Source organism: Rattus norvegicus, chromosome 18, assembly GCF_021556685.1.
Source record: "Rattus norvegicus strain SHRSP/BbbUtx chromosome 18, alternate assembly SHRSP_T2T, whole genome shotgun sequence".
Lineage (NCBI taxonomy): Eukaryota > Metazoa > Chordata > Mammalia > Rodentia > Muridae > Rattus > Rattus norvegicus.
Window position 1 is genome coordinate 3,515,001 of NC_141551.1, and position 21,032 is coordinate 3,536,032.

Here is a 21,032-nt window from a genome sequence, read left to right on the forward strand (position 1 = left end):
GTTATGAGTCAGAAGGACATGTGCCAGCCACGGCCCAGAAGCCTCTGCACTCAGTCTACCCTGGTCTGGCAGCTGTGGTCTCTAAAGGGTAGTGAAGGCAGGAGGGAGGAGTGGAGGGGGCCACCAGGGGTTTCCTGGGCCAGCACAACAACGTGCTGGGTTAAGTGGGGAGGAGAGGAATCTGGATGGGCTTGGGGTCTCCCTCAACAGGAAGGCCAGCTAGAATACACAATGCTTCCTCACAAGCGGGATGGGCAGCATAGGGATATCAGGGGTGACACTGGACCGGCTCCCACAGCACCTGCCCTCAAGCCACACTGACCACATCAAGTAGTCACTCATAGATCACGAATAGCTCTGCACAGCAGCTAATCTCCTTCTAAAGAAGATGGGTCCTAAGGTTGTGTTGACAATTTTTTTTCAAGTTGCAACCTGTACTAAAAGCCAAGAAAGGTGAGTGAGGGGGACTGGGCGGATGAAAGCCCGGGAATCCATGAAACAACACAACCTAAACCAGTTTATGCTGCTGTTCTGCCTTCAGGGTGCTTTCCAATCACTGCTGAAGGGAGGGCAGTCCCGGCAACCAAACACTGTCATAAAGAGTGGAGGCACAGGCACCTACATCAGAGTCTGGCCTGCCTCGGACACACTTTGCTGAGACCCCTCTAAGGCACAGGGCATTTAAAAACCTCTCTATGATCACAGCCAGAGACCACAATTCAGACCCTGAGATGTACTTTGACCATCATGGAAATCACAGACCCCACCATGCTTGCTAGTCTATGTCAACTTTGCCCAAGATAGAGCTATCTGAAAGGAGAGAACCTCAGTTGAGAAAACACCTCTGTAAGATCCAGCTGTAAGGAATTTTCTTAATTAGTGAGTGACAGGGGAGGACCCAACCCACTGTGGGTGGTGCCATCCATGGTCTGGTGGTCTTAGGTTCTATAAGAAAGCAGGCTAAGCAAGCCATGATGTGCAAGACAGTAGGCAGCGCCTCTCCATGGCAACTGCACCAGTTCCTGCCTCCAGGTTCCACCCTGGCTTGAGGTCGCTGTTTTGACTTCCTTTGACAATGACCTGTGATGTGGAAGTCTAAACTGAACAATCCCTTTCCTCCTCAACTTGTTTTTTCCACTGCAACGGAAACCCTAGCTAAGACACCTAATAATGCAAATATCATTTTAAAGAATGTGTGTGTGTGTGTATGTGTGTGTATGTGTGAAATGTGGAGGCTTAAAATCATGACACAGGAATGATCCATTTTGCGTTCTGAGACAGGGTCTCAAAATCATGCCTCCCCGTTATATCCCACACTGGAATTACAAATATCTGTCACCACACTGGGCTTTTGAAGTGTGAGCTAGGGGTTGAATAAGGGCACCATGCTCCTGTGACAAGCACTATTAACTAGCTATCTCCCCCGACCCCCTGCATCCCTCACCCCTTCTACCCCAGCCGGGCCCTGTTTTTATTTTTTAGACCTTAAGTTGTTGCGTGGTTTTCATTTGGTTCTCCACCACCACCACTGCACAATTAGTGAAGCTCTGTGTACTCATCGTGGAAATATAACATTGGGTTAGTTTTCCCCTCAGAAGAAAATATCCCAGAAAGAAGAGAACAATTTTAAAAACGGGAAACAAAGCACAAATGTGTGCCTGATGATAGTAAATGATAATAAATCCCCCCCTTCAGCAATTTATAAGCGGAGTTAAAAATCAGGTTAAATCCTCAGGCTGTTTCAACTTACCTACAAATCTTTGAGAGTGATGTTTTCTGTATGAAAGTGAAGAGACATAATAATTAGTCTTTCAAAACTCTTTAATTCCCTTGAACAGAAACATTTAGATTAAAAAGCAAATAAATTATAAATGTTTTAGGGGGCTTAAGGGCTCACTGCCAGAGGATAGAGAGATGGCTCAGCAAAGAGAATCGCTTGAGTTTAGGAGTTCTGGCTGTTCTTCCTAAGGTCCTGAATTCAATTCCCAACACCCATATGGTGGCTCATAATTATCTGTAGCCCCAAGGGATCTGATGCCCTCTTCTGATGTGTATACAGGCAGATAAAACATCTACATATGCAAAATACATACATAAATAAATCTCTTGTTAATTTATTTATTTTAAAGAGAGCTTGCTGACACTTAGTGCTTCCTGCAGCTTCTGCTGCTTGGACCAAACAAGAATGACTTAGCCAGAGCTGAGTCCCCACCAGAGTGCTCTGACCATGGTACAGTGTGAGCAGGTGAACAACAGCATGTCAGGGCCAATCCTCAAATCCTACACACAAATCTAAGGACAGAGAGAAGTCAATGTGATTTCCACAGGAAAAGAAACTAACCTCTACGCCAACTTCTAACCTCTGTGTATATATTAATTTATTTAGTGATTTATTTCAATATTTATTATTTACATATATGTGTGTCTGTATGACTTTACATGCGTACAGATGCTCAGAGACCAGAAGGGGGCACTGAATCTCCTAGAAATAGAGTTACAAGGTCATAAGACACTTGATGTGAATTCTGGGAACCGAACCCAGGACCCCTGCGAATGCAGTTAAGTGGTCTTAACCTCTAAGCCATACCTCCTGCCTCCCTCTAATGATTTTTGAGAGGGTGTTGGTCTTGCTATGTTTTCTAGATTATTCTTGAACACCTAACTCAAGTAATCCTCCTGCCTCAGCCAGAAAAAAAATAGCAGATTGGGGGAACAGAAAACCTGGCATTGGAATGAAGAAAGTGTAACCAGGATTCATCCCTGACAATGTCTTTTTAATCAGATCAAGTAAATTAACCCTTGGCACAGAGAAATGAAGGTTTAGCTGAATCAGTCAGGAAGAATGACATATTAATTCTAGATATTTCAGATTCATTTCACTATCTGGTACAAACTACAGTTTTGGATGCCTATTCAGACAGCGTTAAGTATAAGTGTGTTTTGAAGAAGCAAAGGGCTGAAGCCAGGCACAGTGACACACACCTGTCATCCAGCACTCCAGACCCTAAGGCAGGAGGATCGTGAGTTCAAGGCCACTGTTGGCTACAGAGTGAGTTCCAGGCTGGACAACTTGACAGTTCCAGGGCAGTCTGAGACCTTGTCCAAAGAAATGAAACCGATGGTCTGCTCTCCGGGATACCTTAAGTTTTCACATGTTGCAAAATAGCTGAGTTTTTATTCTATTAATAAGTACATGCTATTTGAATACAAAGCTAGGGCTTGTCTCTTTGGGATCTTCAGACTAAGGGAAGCAGGGCGAGCATGGCTGTGCTGCCCCCTGGTGGGAAGAATGCCTCAGCTCATAAGACCTGTAGCTTTGACCCTGTTATGGTAAAATGTGTTGTTTTTTAAGCTGTATTAGGATCTAAACATAATGTCAAGAGCAAGTTCAGAGGGCAGAGGTTGCAGGGCTGGCCTACCTTTGCCATGAAGAGCACATCTACTCAGTAACGACTGTTGGCTTGTGACAGAACGACGATGTCACCAGTCCACTGGAGTTCAGCCTCTCAGAGGACAGGTTCTCTTTATATTAAATTGGTTTTACTTCATTTTAGCTATAATGCATTTTGTTTCGTTTGATGTGGGGTCTCATGTAGCCCAGGCTGGCCTTGAACTCACTCCACCTTCCACTCCCGGGATTCAGGATTCAGATTTTTTTTTCCCCATGAGACAAAACTGTCTCATGTCGCTCAGGCTGGCTTTGGATTTAAAATAATCCCCCTGCCTCATCCTCCTGAGAAGTGGGACGATAGTATGAACTACCATGCCCGGATATATTTTCCCAAGTCCAGCCCTTTCTGACTAGAGAGGCTGAGATGGAGAGCAAGAATGTGAGCGAAGCTTATCATACCGCTCAGCTGCCCAGGACTCTGACAGCAACTGAGGCGTGACTGGAAGCCATCCCCATTTCAGGGCCTTCATCCCAAAGTAATCAGTCCCCATAACAGCTCAGGGTCTGGGGGAGACACCTGTAATCCCAGCCCTGGGGAGACAGAGACCAGAAGACTACAAGTTCAAGGCTAGCCTGGGCTACTCAGTGAGGAAGAAAAGGTCACAGTAACAAAAATTATAATGAGGGCAAAATCCCCTGTGGGTTACCTAATTTACTGAAGTACGCTCAGTGTGGCAGGGTGCCCTCCTCAGGGCGTTACCTACATGGCCAGTGTGCTTACGGGTCAACAACCATGAATGACACAGCCTGCCTGCAGGCCTGCCAGTCCTCCAGGGACAGCCTCTGACCTTAAGTCACCAGCCTTCAACTGCTTAATTCCCTCCCTCCCTTATATTTCCATTTTCCCCTTGTCCAGCTGGAAAACTCCATGCACCCCACATAGCTCAACTCAAACCTATCCCCCCACCCCCGGAAGGCCTTTGCTGAGGTCACCAGTCCTCCCACATCCAGTTCCACATGACCCTATGGCATCAAAGCCCACACATTAGCATCAGTTCCTCTCCACTCAATTCTGAGCTCCAGGAGGGCCACAAATGCAGCTCTACATCTCAACTGCAGGCCTGACGAAATGTTTTCTATCTAGTATAAACAATATACATTAAAAAAAAATAACAGTGATCATCCCACAAGCCACCAATAGCTGTAGGGAGTGGGTCTGATGCTAAGGTCCTGTTTTCCGATTGGTTCTTGATTTGTCAGTAACGAAAGCCACGGACCAATTGCTGGGCAGAAGGTACAAGCGAGACTTCCAGGTCCCTGGAGGCAGGTGAGGAGATGTGAGGAAGGAGAATGAAGTTTTGCCATGCTTTGGAGGGAGAAGAAGCCGGCAGCTGTGTGAGGTCTCAGGAGGAGCTGGGGCCTGTGGGTGGTCAGGGGTGTCTGGCAGGGGCTAGATGGGGCTAACCACTGAAGTTTGGGGCAGGTGGCAAGAGCAGAGCTAAAAATATTATCAAAGGCATACTTTTCCAGATGGGAGACAGTAGTGCCCAGCAATTGTGCCAAGAAGGCAAGTTGAAAATGAACGACTCTGTGTGTGTGTGTGTGTGTGTGTGTGTGTGTGTGTGTGTGTGTGTGTGTGATTTGAGGATTCAAGGGAAGCTGGGAGAAGCTGGTAGCCAGGTCACTTCCTAGAGCAAAGTCAACAATTAGTTTACAGTCAAACTCTGATGTGTAAGGGAGAGGGGTATACAGAGAAAGAACACATAGGATTAACTATGTGTGGTGAAAAATGAACTACAGACTGTATATCAAGTAAATTCTCATAATCTAGGAATGTTTCCATGACGGGTCAGTTTCACTCTTTAGAATTTACCCCATTAAAATGTATTCAAAATGGCAAAGCCAAACCTTACCATAACCTGGTTTTACATGTATTATTAGTGTTGGGGGTGCACGTGCAGCTCCAAGGACAACTTACGGCAGTCAGTTCTCTTCTACCATGTGGGATCTGAGAGTCAAGCTTGGATGTGCAGTGTGGAGACAGAACCTTACCCAGTGAGCCACCTCACTGGCTCTGACAGTGTGTGAGGGAGGGAGCAAGTGTGTTCTTCATGAGGTAGGGGCAAGAGTGGAAGCAGGAGCAGCTGAAGCTGAGAGGGACAAGCAATCCTAGGATGCTAGGTCTCTCTGTCACTAAGGCCTCTCTCTGTCCAGGACGTGTGGATAACATGGGCAGAGCTGGACTGGGACAAAGGAGCTAGTAAAGCCTCCTGCCTAAGGTACGTGAGGTAGCCCTTGCTACTGTGTCCCCTGTGACCCATTTGCTGGGGATACTTCACCCTTGCTACTGTGTTCCCCTCCCCCCGCCGTGAGTGGGTCGAGTGTCATTAGTATGGTCTTTCATAGATAGGAACCCCAAAAGGGAAATTTCAGGGATTATTGTTAGAAAAGGCAAAATATGGGAAAGCTGAGAGAAAAAGCAGATCCTCAAAGAAGAAGCTTAAAATTTTTAAAAGCTAACATTTCAGAAAACAACCCTCAAACTGCCACTGTTTGGTTACAAAATGAACTAGGAGGCAGGTGATATGGCTCAGCAGATAACGGCACTTAACTACACGGGTCTTAACAAGCTGAGTTCAATCCCCGGAACCTATGGAAATGTGGAAGGAGAACTCAGTCTACAAAGTTTTCCTCTGATCTTCGCATGTGCATAGTCATTCTCGCCCCCTGGTTACACACAGAGACACACACAGTCACACAGACACACGCAGAGAGGAGAGGGAGATAGGAAGGGGGAGGGTGGATTTGGGGCTCAGAGTGCTTGGGTAGTGCATGCATAAGCCCTGGTTCTGATCTCCATTACCACAGGAACGGGACACAGTGGGACACACTTGCAACACTTAGCTACACACTAAGCTCTCTGTAACAAAGTAGTCAAGGATCTCCCATCTAAATACCTATCCTGGGCTGCAGGGGCAACCTTCAGACTGCAAAGTTAAACCAACAGTAAAGGCTGATTGGCCTGAGGATGTAAAATGGGATTTCTGTGCCCAGGGTGAATGGGAGCGGAATGCAACTTTCATGCCCTCTCCAATGAAGGCCTGGGTAGACAAAGGCTCAGTGAGACTGCTCCTTTGTTCTTTTCCCCATTCTCCTGCCTCCATTCTCCTGTGCTGACCTCTTTCATTATAGCCTGCTTCTCTTCTGGTCTCTTTGTCTGGGAAAACGCTCCAACAAAGCCGTCCCTCACTGGAGCTACCCAGGTGACCTTCCAGTTCTTTAGAAACAGTATCTAAACCCTAAAGCCAATCTCTGTCGAGTGGGCAAAGGGTCGAGCTCTGTGTAAGTAGCTACACATGGGAATGCTTTCCCACAGCAAATCCCTCCTTGTCTCCTACGGGTCTAGCTCTTCCCTGGCCTGGGGTCCTGCTGCATCTCCCATCCTCAGGCAAGCTGGGCTCCCTGAGTCAGTGACCACTATCAGATAGTCTTGACTGGAAAACTGCTGGAAAGAAGGACATACATTTGAGTCGTGTCTTGTGGGGCAATGGACCATGCCAGGGAATGTGGTAGGGTTGAGGTGGGCTCAGAAACCCCAGCACCTCATACCTGAGGACAGCAGGTATTACAAACCTGACCAGATTCCTGACCTGGAACTGGTGACCACACTCCCCACATAAAGAACATGACCTATAGTCACATAGCACAGAACATAGAGTTCTCCATGCTAATAAGGTATCTAGAGGACCTGAGGTTTAGCCAATAAGCTTCCAATCCCAGGTATTCCTTCCTGCAAAGGGTATTTAATCTCTGGTCCACCCTGAGGAAGTGGCGTGCACCCATTTTCCACGATGGACAATGAATAAACAGTGTGGGCAAGCAAGGACTGTCTCAACCGCAGTGGGGAAAGCCTTTCCCTACAGAGCCGCCCCCTAAGTCTCCTGCAGAAGACATTTACCCCTGAGCTAAGCCGGAGAGAGCTCAGCCCATTGTGGGTGGGGCCTCCCCTGGGCTGATGACTCTTGATCTTTCTATAAGAAAGCAAACTGAGCAAGCCATGAGGAGTCAGTGAGCAGCTCCCCTCCAAGACCTCTGCATCAGCTCCTGCCTGCAGGTTGAATCTGAGTTGCTGCCTTCACTGCTTTTGAAGTGAACTCTTGTACGGAACATGAGTGAAATGAGCCCTTCCCTTGTCCGGTTGTTCTTGGTCATGGGGTTTCATCACAACAGTAGCGCTAACTAAGCCAGGTCATTGAGTAAAAAGCAGGTCTGTGGCATTTAAAGCAGGGGCTGTGAAACTAGGATTTTGCTTGATCCCTTCCTTACCTCTTTCCAGACGCACTTCTGGAACCCACAGGTGAGAACTTCAGCTGCATTATGCAAAATGAGAAACACAGGAACTGCCTGAAGACAAACAGAATAACGAGCATGAAAATACTTCCTCCCATCTTGCAGCTATGACTCTCGCCTTTTGTTTAAAAATAAGATATATGGGAACATTCATGATCTCTCCAAAGACTCATCTAGGCCAGCACTTTGCTCAAGTGTTCATTCTCCCTCCGACATTTACTTTCTCTGCATGCAAGTTTGTCCCGTGTGCACGCAATGTCCACAGAGGACAGAAAAAGCATCAGCTTCACTGGAACTGGAGTGACAGATGGCAGACGCTACTATGTGGGTGCTCAGTCAGGATTGAGCCTGGGTCCTCTGCAAGAGCGACAAGTGTTCTTAACCACTGAGTCGTCCCTCTAGCCTTGAAGTATTGACTTTGGTAGAGTATTTGTCTAGGTCCCTCTCCTACAGGGTTTTTTCATCCAGTCATAAGCACCTCGTGTGTATCATGCACCGTGCCGGGTCCAGGGAACAAGTCCCATGAGCACGGTGGAAACGCAGCAGGCAGGAGCTCAGATGGAGCACAGGACGCGACACAGCCAGGGAAGAGCTAGCCTTACGGTTGAAACAACGGCTGAGAGCTTGATGCTTAATGAATGAAAACACGGGGGATACAGGCGACTCTAACCAAGCGGCAAGTGAAAGGAAGTGTGCCAGGCTGTTATGCAGCTGATCACGCTTACAACAACTTTGAAACCTTTTACTGATTCTTTGTGGATTTTTGCATCATGCGCCCCAATCCGCTCATCTCCCCTCCCCTCGTACCTGTTCTCTACCCCTGCCACCTCCCTCAGATAGAAAAAACTCGTTGTGGAAGCTGCAGTGTGTCACAGTGTATACGACCTTTTCTCCACGCTTCTTTGCTTACAAATGTTCACTGCAATGAGTCACTGCTCTGGTTTGAGGCCTCTGGCTTCTGCTACTCCAGCAATGCTGGATCCTCACTGGGACACCTCTCAGAGACCCTGTGGTTGCCCTGTGTCATGAAGATCTTGCAGTTCTTGGACTGGTCCCTTCATGCAGTCCAGCAGCTCACTGTTGGAGAAGATGTAGAGCCAATTCTAATCCCTGGACCTGGGCCTGAGAGGTGTCTGAGAGGTCAGCCCAGTGGCTTTCCAGCTGTCTGGGCTGGCTCACTTGCAACCAACCATCCAGGGCCAGCTCCATCCTGCTCAGGTAAGGTGCAGGGTTCTCCAGAATGTTGGAGCAGGTTAGGGACAGTTCTATTCTCATGACCTGGGGCCAGCTCTCCTGCCTGCAGTACTGGCAAGGAATGAGGGAGGGGAGGAGGGCATATTTCCCTCATCCATGCCACCACCTAGCAGACAAGAGGCAAGGGCAGTTCTCCTGCCTCAGGGCCCACAGGAGGGGAGGGAATCTCTCCCTTGCCTATGCCATATTGCATAGAAAAGAGGCAGGGTTGGGTCTCCCACACTCACCATGCCCTTGAGGCCAGCCTGCTTGCAATTCCCACATCTAGGGTCAGCTCTACTGTGTTTCCCAGGTGAGGTGCAGGGCCTGCTTTCCCAAGTGCTGCAGCAGGTGAGGGTCCGGGCCAGCTCTTTGCTCTCATGACCACAAGGCCGGGTCTCTTGCCTGCCACAGGTGGTGAGGGGCAAGAGGGGAGGAGGGTATCTCTTCTTTGTCCACCCCACAGCATGGGAGATGAGTGGAAGGGCCAGGTCTCCCAGGGTCATATATTGGCGCTGGCTCTCCTGAGTCCTGAAGCCGGCTGGAGTGGAAGGGCTTTCCAGTCCTCATACCCTGAGGATCCACTCTCCCATGATGCCCAGGTGAGGGGTGGGGCCAGTTCTGCACAGACTTCAGACATCAACTGTGCCTGGGCAGCAGCCCAGACCAGGAATCTCCGCCTGGGCTTTGGTGGTAACAGACCCCTGCTGCTACAGGACCGTGGACCTAGTCACAGCCCTGGCTGGAGCACAGGCCAGTACCCCACCATGGTCTCACCGGCTACTCACATCAGGCTGTCCTCACTACCCTCGGGTCTCCAGTTCTGCCTCTCTTTATTGTGCCCACATTCTTGGTTTCTCTCTTTTTTTTTTTTCCATCTATCACTTACTTGCTTCTCTCAGAGGCACCCAGGGTCTCTGCGTGTCTGGGGTCATCTCAGGAGTGTTATGCCCTGCTTGTGCACTGTGACACCAGGCACGGGTCATCTCAGGCATGGTCTGCCTCCTGTGGTCCCTGGGCCTGCACAATGCCAGTCTGGTGGTGGCCACATCAGATGGCCCAGTCCAGTGGCCCCTTGCAAGAGTTGACTGCCTCAGGCTCACCCCGCCTGGGGCCACCATCGCATGTGGGGTTCTTCTAGTCTCTAACTTGCTCCCCATCCTGGAAATCCATCCAGGCTTCCCTGGCTCCAGACTGGTGGTGACGTCAGGCTTATTCACAGGTGAGAACACTGAGTGTACACATAGCCTCTCTCCTCCCTGCCACCTGCTGATGCACACATGACATGGAAGCCATACTTGAAACGCCTCTAGGGGCAGGAAGCTAAGAAAATTTAAATGGCCTTTTAGGATTAGATAATGAAAAGCAATGGCTCTTGGCTTCTTTTACATGAGTGCTCTGCTGCATACGCATCCTCCTGCCCGAAGAGGGCGTCAGATCCCCCTATACCCTATAGACAGTAGTGAGCCACCATGTGGTTGCTGAGAACTGAACTCATGACCTCTGGAAGAGCAGCCAGTGCTCTTAACCACTGAGCCATCTCTCCAGCCCAGCTTCTGCTTTCTTGACTATGAATCCAGAAACAAGATTAGGTTTGGGATTGAGAATTCAGAACTTTAGACCTGAACTACAGGCCCCGAGGGGCTTAACTGTCACAACTAGTCACAAACTGGCCAGTTCTCTCCATCTCCCTTAGCCTAACTGATCAGAATCTGGAAAAGGATGTCTGTACGCACAAAACTGATTTCAAAGCACACGATTAATACCATGTGATGAACATATCCAAGTTGTCCAAGGATTTTTCTTTTCTGAGGCAGGATCTTGCTGTGTATGTAGCCCAGGCTGGCTTTGAACTCTAGATCATCTTGCCTGGGCCTTCTAAGTGCTGGGAATAGGAGCATGCACCTTGACACCCATTGTGCTTGGCACTATCGGCTGTCTACTGTGCATGGTTTCTTGGACCTCCTCCTAAGTCTATGAGCAGATACATCTCCTACATACATACATGATACACGGCTACAGCTGTGATTCTCACAGATAAGGTGGACACCGGGCTTCCAGGCAAGCTGCTCACAGTGACATTCAGGCCACACAGGTCCCCAGTGAGCCTGCAGCTGTCTTAAGTTCTACAGTCAGTTGGTGTGGCTTATCCTTGTGGTTCTAGCATGCAGGAAGCTAATGCTGGAGAATCACCACTAGTTCAAGGCCAGTCTGGGCTACAGTGAGTTCCAGGCAAGCCTGGGTTATAGAGTGAGATCTGTGATTTAAAAAGAAGAGCAAATCCCGGCAGCAATAAAAGTACTAAGGTTTAAAACGGGTGAAGTCTAATAAAATTTATTCTATTTTTAAAAGGGGTATCATTCATTCTTTCTTAATTTTTAAGTCTGAATTTCTAAAGCCATTTTTCCTACTGAAAAGCTAACAAATGTTAGAGAGCTAGTTTACAACTGACCAGTTACACTACCCACCTGGGAGGGATCTACCAAGGTGAAGACAGTGCGCTAATTAGCGGCTCCATGCTGCCCCCACATACTCTCTGACCCAGGCAGTCGGAGAGCTGTTCCAGCGCACGCGCGGCATCTTGCTTGAGCTACCGGGAATTCAACCGCAGGCTAGGCGCCGGAACTGGTCCGCCCTTTTTTATTATTTCCCGCAACAAAATCCCGGTCCTGAGCCTGGAGTGGCCAGAAGAAAGACACCCAAGCACCCACCAAGGACGCCACTGCAGTGAGTGAATATGTGAAGGAGAGACAAGAAAGATAGAGTACACAGACAGCCGAGATAGAGGATGTGGCAGGACCGCCCCCTAATGAATAAAGATTTTAGGGGACCAATCACTGGGTTGGGGAGGGGAAGCGAGGAGGCCGGAAGAGGTGACTTGGTTTTGAACAGGAGAGTTTGGAGAAGGAGATGTAGCTAACAAGAGTTGTCTTGTCCCGCGCACCTCCACCCCACCCCCATATGCCACCAGAGGACTTAACGTAGAATGGCTTACAAACTAGGATGGTAGCTGTTGCGCCCAGCAATGGGTGTTACCTGTTGATTCTAAACTAAGAGTGTGCGGTGTTTTCCTTCACGTGGTGACTCAGCTGGGTTCCAGAGAGAAAAATATGGTGGCGGCAAAGCGTGGGTTTGCAAGAAGTGCACCCCAGCTAGCTGTGTGTGGCTGGTGTGGCAGCAGCCTGCTGTGGGAACTTAGCCAGTTGGGTGCAGAGATTTTGGAACTCCGGGTCAGAGAGTCTCCTGAGATGAGAATAGGCCGGTGCTTTGTCGGCGCTAGCGTGGATTGCTTTTTTAGTATTTCCCACTACGATGGGACAGAAAGTGTAGTTGAGGGGTTTGTACATCGTGCTGAGATATAGAACTGGAGACTTGGTGGCAGTTTGGAACAGGCAGATATGAGAAGCCCGCATATCTGAACCTGAGACCATGTGACATGTGCACTTGGGCTACCTCCAAAAGTCACGTCTGAGTCCATGGCCTTACTGCAGCTGGGGTCTGTGCAAATATCTGTGGCAGGGGGTGGGGAAGGTTGGAGAGGTATTCGAATGTCTCTGGTCTGGGCTACCACCTAAGCCATGTTGAAGTCCTAGCACTGTACTGAGCTGATTCCAGCCCTGGTCTGAACAGCATGGGAGAGCAGGCTCTGGTGGTGTGGGTGCAGGAGAGCTGGCCCCAGCCCTTACCTGGGCAGCACAATAGAGCTAGCCCTGGTGGCAGGCACTGGCCCTTCTGCTGACTCTGTGCAGTGGACAGGAATGGGAGAGATGTTCCTCACCCTGCCACTCCCCGACCACCTGTGGTAGGTGGGTGAGCTGGCTCAGAAAACTAGAGGTGGCCCTGTCCCTCACTAGCTACACAGAGGTCAGGAGAGCAGCTCCAACCTCTCTCCTGGACAAAGTGTGAGAGCTGGCCCTGGTAGTGTGGGTGCAGGAGAGATGCTGAGCTGACCACCTAAGCTTCCACCCAGACCCAGATCCAGGGCTCTGAGTTGGCCCACCCCAACATCTACCCCATCTGTGAACTGCTGTAGCACCTGACAAGGGCCAGTCTACAGATGCAAAGCTATAGATCTCCATGACACGAGGCAGCACAGGGTATCTTAGAGGAGTCCCAGTGAGGATCCAGTATTGATAGTGTAGCAGAGGCCAAAGGCCTTGGACCAGACCAACAACCCATTGCATTGCAGTAAACATCTGCAAGAAAAACTATTGGGAGCTGGAGAGATGTCTCAGCGGTTAGAGCACCAACTAGACCAGCAATCCTGAGTTCAATTCCCAGCAACCACATGGTGGTTCACAACCATCTGTAATGAGACCCAATGCTCTCTTCTGGTGTGTCTGAAGACAGCGACAGTGTTCCCACATACATGAAATAAATAAATAAATCTTAAAAAAAAAAAACTACTTGGGCAAAAGGGTATATAATCTGTGACACACTGGAGCTTCCATGGCAAGATGGGATTTTTGTTTTGTGGTTTTATTTTTTTAATTTCTGTATATATTTCATATATATATATTCATATTATTTTATTTTTACCTTTTGTTTTCCTTGGAGGGGAGTTTGCAAGAGTGAAGGGTGGATTTGAAGGGATGGGGAAATGAGTGGGATTGGGGTGCATGATGTGAAATTGGGGTGCATGCTGTGAAATTCACAAAGAATCAGTAAAAAAGTTAAAAAAAAAAAAAAGAAGAAAGAAAATCGTGGTCTTGACCACAGACATCGTCTAATCTACAGAGATCTCGGTGACCCTCGCACGACTCCTGGATTAGCTTTCTTATTTGTATTATTAAATTTTAGTCGGTGGGTACGGACAGAGGGCAACGCACAATCCACAGGAGTCGGTTCTCTCCAAGGGGGTCCCTGAGACTGGACTGAGGCTCTCAGGCTTGTCGGCAGGCAGCTTGGCCTGCCATGACATCTCGTTGGCTCCCGGGGCTAGCTTCTTCATTTCTGTACAAGAACGGCAATCCTGCTTCTCTTTGGATGAGTTTTTAAGTATGTGGCTGTGCCCTTCATGTACTATATGGAATGACTGCACTAAGGCCCTCTCTGAGGGGAGCAGCGGGAAAGACACTTGTTTTTAAGACTGTGTCTTCCCTGTATCCTGGGCTTGTGATTGACTATACAGCCCAGGATGGCTCTTAAGTTCTGGCACTCCTCCTGCTCCAGTCTCATGGATGTCAGAATTACAGGGATAAGGCACCATATCTGGAAATTTTTAGTATTCTTCTATGGACCGCCACACTATTTTCCACAGCAGCCATACTATTTTAGGTTTCTGACAGAACTACACAAGCATCCAGGTTTCACCATGTCCTTACCATACTTGGGTCTGATAAAAGTCATCTCATGGGAATGAAATACTAAATAGTGTCACCTGAAGTTCATATTTGCATCTTCCTTTTTAAAGAATTTACCTAATATCTATGGATGTTTTCCTTGCATATATATCCATGTACCACGTGCATACCTGAAGCCTACAGGGGCCAGAAGAGGGCAGTGGAGTCCCTGGAACTGGAATTACAGACGTCTGTGAAGTACCACATAGATTCTGGGAACTAGCTCTGGATCCTCTTTAAAAGCAGCCAGTGTTCTTAACCACTGAGCCATTGCTCCAACCCCATTTACATGTTCTTATGATTAATTAGGTCGGGAAGCTTTTTTCGGTCTCTTTATGCGTTCTCTTTAGAGAGAAGCGTCTATGTAAATAGCCTTAACTAGCCTAGAGCTCACTGGGGATGTTGGCCAGGCTGTCGTGAGACTCCGAGATCTACCTGCTCTGTCTCCTGAGTGCTAGATCAAAGGAGGGCTCCTTCGTCCATTTGTACGTCAAGTGGCTCAGGTTCCCAATAACAATTGTTAGGAGTTCTCCCATTGGTCTGTATAGGACTCTGGTTTTAAATACATAATTTGCAAATCTTTTCTCTCATTCTACAAATGTCTTCTTACTTTGTTGATCATATCCTTTGATGCAACTATCTATCTATCTATCTATCTATCTATCTATCTATCTATCTACCTATCTATCTATCTATCTATCTATCGTGGTTTTTCACTGAGATAGGGTTTCTCAGTGTAGCCTCGACTGTCCTGGAACTCCCTCTATAGACCAGGCTGGCCTTGAACTCACAGAGCTCTGCCTCCCAAGTGCTGGGATTAAAGAGGTGCACCACCACACCCGGCACAACTAAGTTTCTCATTTTAATGAAAATTAAAATTAACGCAATTAGTATTTGTTTTCTTCTTTTGTGCCCTGTGCCTTTGGTGTCATTACTAAGAAGTTGTTGTCAAATCCAATGTCAAGGAAGCTCTTTCCCTAGACTAATTTTAATACGCCTTTTTTTACACTTGATCTTAGCCAAAAGGCTGAGAAGTGATATAAGCCTTTTTATAACTGAAAATTTTTCATGTATTTTGATATTCCCATCCCAACTCCTCCTCCACCTCCCTAACCTCCAACTTTGCTTGCTCTTTATCAAAAATCAATGAAACCAAGAAAAATAAACAACACACACACACACACACACACACACACACACTCCAGAAAAATGAAAAGCAAAGGCTGGAGAGATGGCTCAGCGGTTAGGAACACTGACTGTTCTTCCCGAGGTCCTGAGTTCAATTCCCAGCAACCACATGGTGGCTCACAACCATCTGTAATGGGATCCGAAACCTTCTGGTGTGTCTGAAGACAGCTACAGTGTACTCACTCTACAGTGTACTCACATACGTAAAATAAATAAAAATCTTTTAAAAAAAAATGAAAAGCAAAACAGAAAAGCAAAAGACAAGCATGTTTCCATAGTCTTAAAAAAGGCTTATTAAACAAATTTCAGATTTTGGAGCCATGTATAGATAGAACGGGAAGAGAACAACAATCCTGGGGAGTTACTACACTGCCTCAGAGTCCAAATTTAAAAGACAAAACATTACTTAGGTGTCCATCCACCTTGATAAGAAAACAGCAAAGTATCCTCTAAACCTCTCTGCCCACAGAGCACAGCCGCCCTCTGGCCTCCTCAGACGAGCTTTTTCTGCTCAGTGGATGTGGAATTAAAAAAAAAGACATGAAGCTGGGAGGGGCTGTGGGGTTGGTTCTAGGACTTAGAGGAGTGAAGTAAATATGATAAGTACACACGTCTGAAAATCTTCAGGGTTTAATAAAAACGCTACTAGGTTGTAGCTGAGTGATAAGAATGCTTACCTAGCCTGTGTAAAGCCTTGGGTTCAATCACCAGCACCACAGAAGGGAGAGAAGGAGGGAGGAAGGGAAGGCCGGGTGGGCATGTGCAGGCCTGGGCTGGGCGGTTACAGGACCCCCACCCCCACCCCAGGGCAATCTCCATTCCATGAACATTTACACTCCTCACCCATGTGGATCTGAATTCCTTTTTTCTTTTTTTTCTAAAGATTTATTTATTTTATTTATATGAGTACTCTTAGATCCCAGGACCACCAGCCCAAGGATGACTCCACCCACAACGGGCTGGGCCCGCCCTCACTGATGCTAGCTGAGAAAATGCCTTCCCTGGAGGCGGTTCCTCACCTGAGGCTCCTCCCCTCTAATGACTGTACCATGTGTCAAGCTGACACATAAACCAGTCAGTACACCAGGTACTGGTCTACTCTGGGCCATACCTGTATTCACAACTGCATCCACCATCCCCTGGACCGTTTTTCTCAATTCACCAGTTCCTCTTCAGCAGCAGGTGAAGGTCTATCCCTGACTCTCTGCTTCCGAGGATATCCTGCACTGAGGCAGAATGCCAAAGCTAGCCTCCTTGTGAAATCTGCTCAATGGAGGTCTGACTGGCAAGACTTCACAACTGCTATTGTGTCTCTCTCTGCCCACCTTGTGAGACAAGCTGGCAGTCCGCTATTTTCTATTTATCTTTAATTCAGCAAAAGCAGAAAAAAGCTCTATGTTAACTCAGGCCCAGGACCTCTCTGTCCTGGTTTGAGTATCAAGTGGCCCCTCAGAAGGGCTCACGTATTGCAGGATTGGTCACTAGGTAGTGGCACTAATTTGGAAACATCTGGGAACTTTAGGCAGCAAGTCCTCCAGGTGGAAGGAGTAGGTTCCTGGGGCACAGGCCCTTGAAAGCTACTCCTAGTTCTCCATCTTCTATCCTGCCGTCTCCCATCTGCAGTGGGGTGAACAGCTTTTCCGCATCCTCCACTGTCAGGATGGTCGGCCTCACCACCGGCCCAGGACCTAAGTGGCAAGGACTCAGTCTGGAACCTTCTGAAACCATGAGCCAAAATGTTATTTCCTGAAGTTGCTCCTTGGGTTTTTGACGACAGCCACAGTCCACTAACCAGCACCTCAGTTCTCTGGTCTAGTCAGACATTTAAGCTGATGCCTAACACCAACAGATGCAGTAAATTCAAACACAAAGGGGGTGGGGACAGAGGGGCTGCATGCCCCTGGCCACACATAGAAATTCTCAATACTTACCAGTCTAGATAAAGCTTTGGACCCCGCATAGATTATGCCCACAAATAGCACTGAAGCAGGAAGCCACGTCAAAACATCAGATCTAAATGGAGGAAAAATCAAAAACGCTTTTACTACTTCATGCTGGAGAAGACCCCATCCGGACCCCCGAGGCAACGACTCCTTCCACCAAGGTTGTCTAAATATCCTGGGGGGTGGGGATGTTAAGTGACAGGTTCTCCTTACTCACAGAGAGAACATGAACAAATGAAGCCATTCCATGCACAGCTGTCATGTGACATCTACTCTGCGTTCAGGAACACCCCAAAACTGAACATGGATCAGCCTTGCTGTTGCTCAGGGAGAGGACGCAGCTGATCTCCTTCAGTGTGGTAGGCCACTGATTTCAAGTATGCCAATAGTTTTGGGTTTTCTTAAAGAATGTTTACCTAAGATGTTTCGAACACTTCCATGGAATTACAATTTTGAACAAAAAAAATAGAAAAAGGGCTTTTAAATAATAAATCTTAGAACTTCAACACAGTGGTCATATTCTGGCTTCTTCAGACTCTAACCTAGAATTTTAGAGATCCTCGAGGGCTTTGAAAGGCACATTTCTTTGGCTCGGCTTGACCATACCAGGAACTGAGTTTTCATGATAGTCTAGAATCGTGTTCTCCTCAAAAATAGTAAGTAAGCTACATGTGGTGGCACACGCCTTTAATGCCAAGCACTTGGGAGACAGTCAAGCAGGTTTTTATGAGCTGGAGGCCAGCCTGGGCTGCATCATGAGCTCCAAGTCAGCCAGAGCTGCACACTGAAATCTTAGTTCAAAAAAACAAAGAGAAAACCCATAAAGAGCTGAGCTGGACAGAGGGCGCCCTTCGTGGGGCTGCCACCCGCTGCCTTTCACTGAGGTTGTAAGTGATGCCTCTCTACTACTTGACGTTCCCAGTCAGCCTCAAAACTAGTAAAAATGAGTGAAGCTGTTTGAGCAGTAGACAGCATAGCCATCCCACCACATTCAGTGAACACCACTGGGGCAGTGGCATATGCACAGAGTCCTCCCTTTTACTGTCCAGGACAGCAGTCTACCCACAGTCACACTCAGACCTAGCTCAGCAATGTTCCCAGGCTCTGGGACGGCCTCCAAATCTTCCTTCTGCAAATGCTTATAGCAACTTATAAAGTTCTAGTACTCACTGTGAACAGAGGCCTCACAGCTCAGTTAGCATGTACAGCCAATCAGGAACCACGTTACATGTTCTCCATGCTAATTCTTTTTTTTTTTTTTAAATGTATGGTCTTTAATATGTTAAAATGCTGTTTATGTAATACCTGCAGAGGCCAGAAGAGGGCAGTAGATCCCCCAAGACTGGAGTTACAAAAGGTTGAATGGACAGGTGGGTGTTGGGAGTCCAATCCAAGTGTCTGGACCTGTAGCCAGTGTGCCTAACCCCTGAGCCTTTCCAGCCCCATGCTACATTGCTTAAAATCCACACAATAAGGGCTATGGGGAAGGCTCAGTTAGCAAACCTGAGGATCTGAGTAAGATCCCCAGGACCCGTGGGGAATCTGGGTGTGGTAGTGCACACCTGTACTCCCACACAGGAGGACCCTTGGGGCTGACTCTGAGAGCTTCAGGTCCAGTGAGAGCCCTATCTCAAAGAAATATGAAGCTGTCTGACTTAACCATGGTTAACGCTGTCAACTGAACACTTCAATTTTATGACATGGGAAAGCCACCCCCATCTGTCCATTCTATTTGACTCTTCCAGTCAATTACACACATATCCATAAGAAAGTGCTCCCCTCTCAGATACTAAGGAGCATCCTAGTGGGATACTGCAGAAAGGCTCTCTCACCTGTGCCCTTGCACGAAGTATGTGATCGCTTTTCTTTCTGACTTTACGGGGACCACAGTTAGGAGACTGTACACGTCTTACGAGAGTTTTTGACCTTTGGACATTTAACATTGTTGAGACTGTGCTAGACCACGGAGACTTTTGAAGTTGGACTGAATGCATTTCTGCATTATGATACGGTTAGCAGCCTATGGGGCCAGGGAGTGGAATGAATGAAAATGGCCCCCAGAGGCTCTCCAGGAGTGGTGCTACTAGGAGGTGTAGCCTTGTTGGGTGGGTTTGTCCTGGTTGGAAAAAGTGGCACGAGGAGTGGGGCTCTGAGGTTTTTGATGCTAAAGCCAAGCCCAGAGTCACTCTCTCTTCCTGCTGACTTCCAATCTGGATGTAGAACTCTCAGCTACTTCTCTAGAACCGTGTCTGCCCGTGTGCCATCATGCTTCCTGTCATGATGAATAATCCTCTGAACATGGAAGCCAGCCACAATTAAATGTTTTCCTTTAAGAGCTGACACGGTCACGGTGTCTCTTCACAACAATAAAACCTATACTAAGACACCTTAGTCCCAGTACTGTCTCAGTGCCTTCTTGGATTACCTGTCCTATTCAATATCCAACACATTAGTATAAAATGGATTTTGTAGGAGGCTGGAGAGATGGCCCAGTGGTTAAGAGCACTGATTGCTCTTCCAGAGGTTCTGAGTTCAACTCCCAGCAATCACATGGTGGCTTACAACCATCTGTAATGGGATCTGATGCCCTCTTCTGGTGTGTCTGAAGACAGCGACAGTGTACTCACATGAAATAAACAAACAAACAAACAAACAAATAAATAAATAAATAAATCTTTTAAAAAAACTGGATTTTGTACTAAAATCTCTGAGTGTGTGAGTATTCAAGATAGGCTAGACCAACCTAAAGTATGTTCTATGTTTAGTTTATGTATATTGAACGCTTGCTTGTTTTGAGATGGGCTCTCAGTCCACAATGGCCTTGAACTTACTATTTAGCCAAGGCTGACTCTGAATTCCTGATCCTCCTACATTCACCTCCCAGACCTCAGTACCACAGGTATGCCCTACCATGCCTTGTTTGAATTTTCTACTTATAAAACAATCTACAAATATGGGGTGTCCTTGAGAACAGAGCCTTTCTCAGGGAGCGAGGGCTCTGGAAAACTCAACAGCCACTGGAGTGGTTTAATAAGAATGGCCCCCATAAACTCACGTTATTTGAGTTTAACCCTCAGCTGCTTCTCCAGCACCGTGTCTGCCTACATGCCAGCATGCTTTCTATCATGATGATAATGGACTAAACCTCTGAAACTGTAAGCCAGCCCCGATTAAGTGCATTCTTTTATAAGAGTTGCTATGGTAATGGTGTCTCTTCACAGCTAAAACAGCGTACAATAACTTTCTGATTCTTGTCTCTAAAATTCAAAGAATAAAATTCAAGAGGCCAGAGAGAAATGAGGTCAAAGTTCACTTCCCAGCATCTAGATCAGGTAGCTCACGACCGCCTATGACTCTAGCTCCAAAGGTTCCCATTCGCTGTCTGGCCCCCAAGGTTACCTACACACATGTAACATACACTCACATAAGTAAAAATTAAAATAAAATAGTGAAATTCATGAACCACAAAGGATCAGCTGTGGAGAGAAATGTATTAAAGATTCATAGGTAAGAGCTTAAGCAGTTGGGGAAGAGGAAGAGGAAAAGAGAACGCTCCCATAGGACAGGAGAGGTCCCAAAAATAAG

General features: G+C 47.4%; 1 protein-coding gene and 1 non-coding gene across 8 annotated transcripts in view; both read right to left on the bottom strand.

The window, feature by feature from the left end:
* The window catches only part of Slc35d4 (solute carrier family 35 member D4), a 144,082-nt gene that overhangs the window by 108,042 nt on the left and 15,008 nt on the right, over positions 1 to 21,032 (bottom strand). For all 7 annotated transcript variants that reach the window (XR_015642457.1, NM_001432538.1, XM_087593497.1 and 4 more), the window contains 3 exon segments: positions 17,436 to 17,517; positions 7,718 to 7,795; positions 1,751 to 1,776 (listed from right to left, as the gene is read on the bottom strand). Coding sequence is in view for 6 of the 7 variants with exons in the window: in NM_001432538.1 (NP_001419467.1) it covers positions 1,751 to 1,776; positions 7,718 to 7,795; positions 17,436 to 17,517 (186 nt within the window). In the remaining variant the exon portion in view is untranslated.
* On the bottom strand, positions 10,160 to 10,294 carry LOC120098391 (small nucleolar RNA SNORA17). The gene has a single exon (XR_015643201.1). It is a non-coding gene; the product is annotated as a small nucleolar RNA SNORA17 (small nucleolar RNA).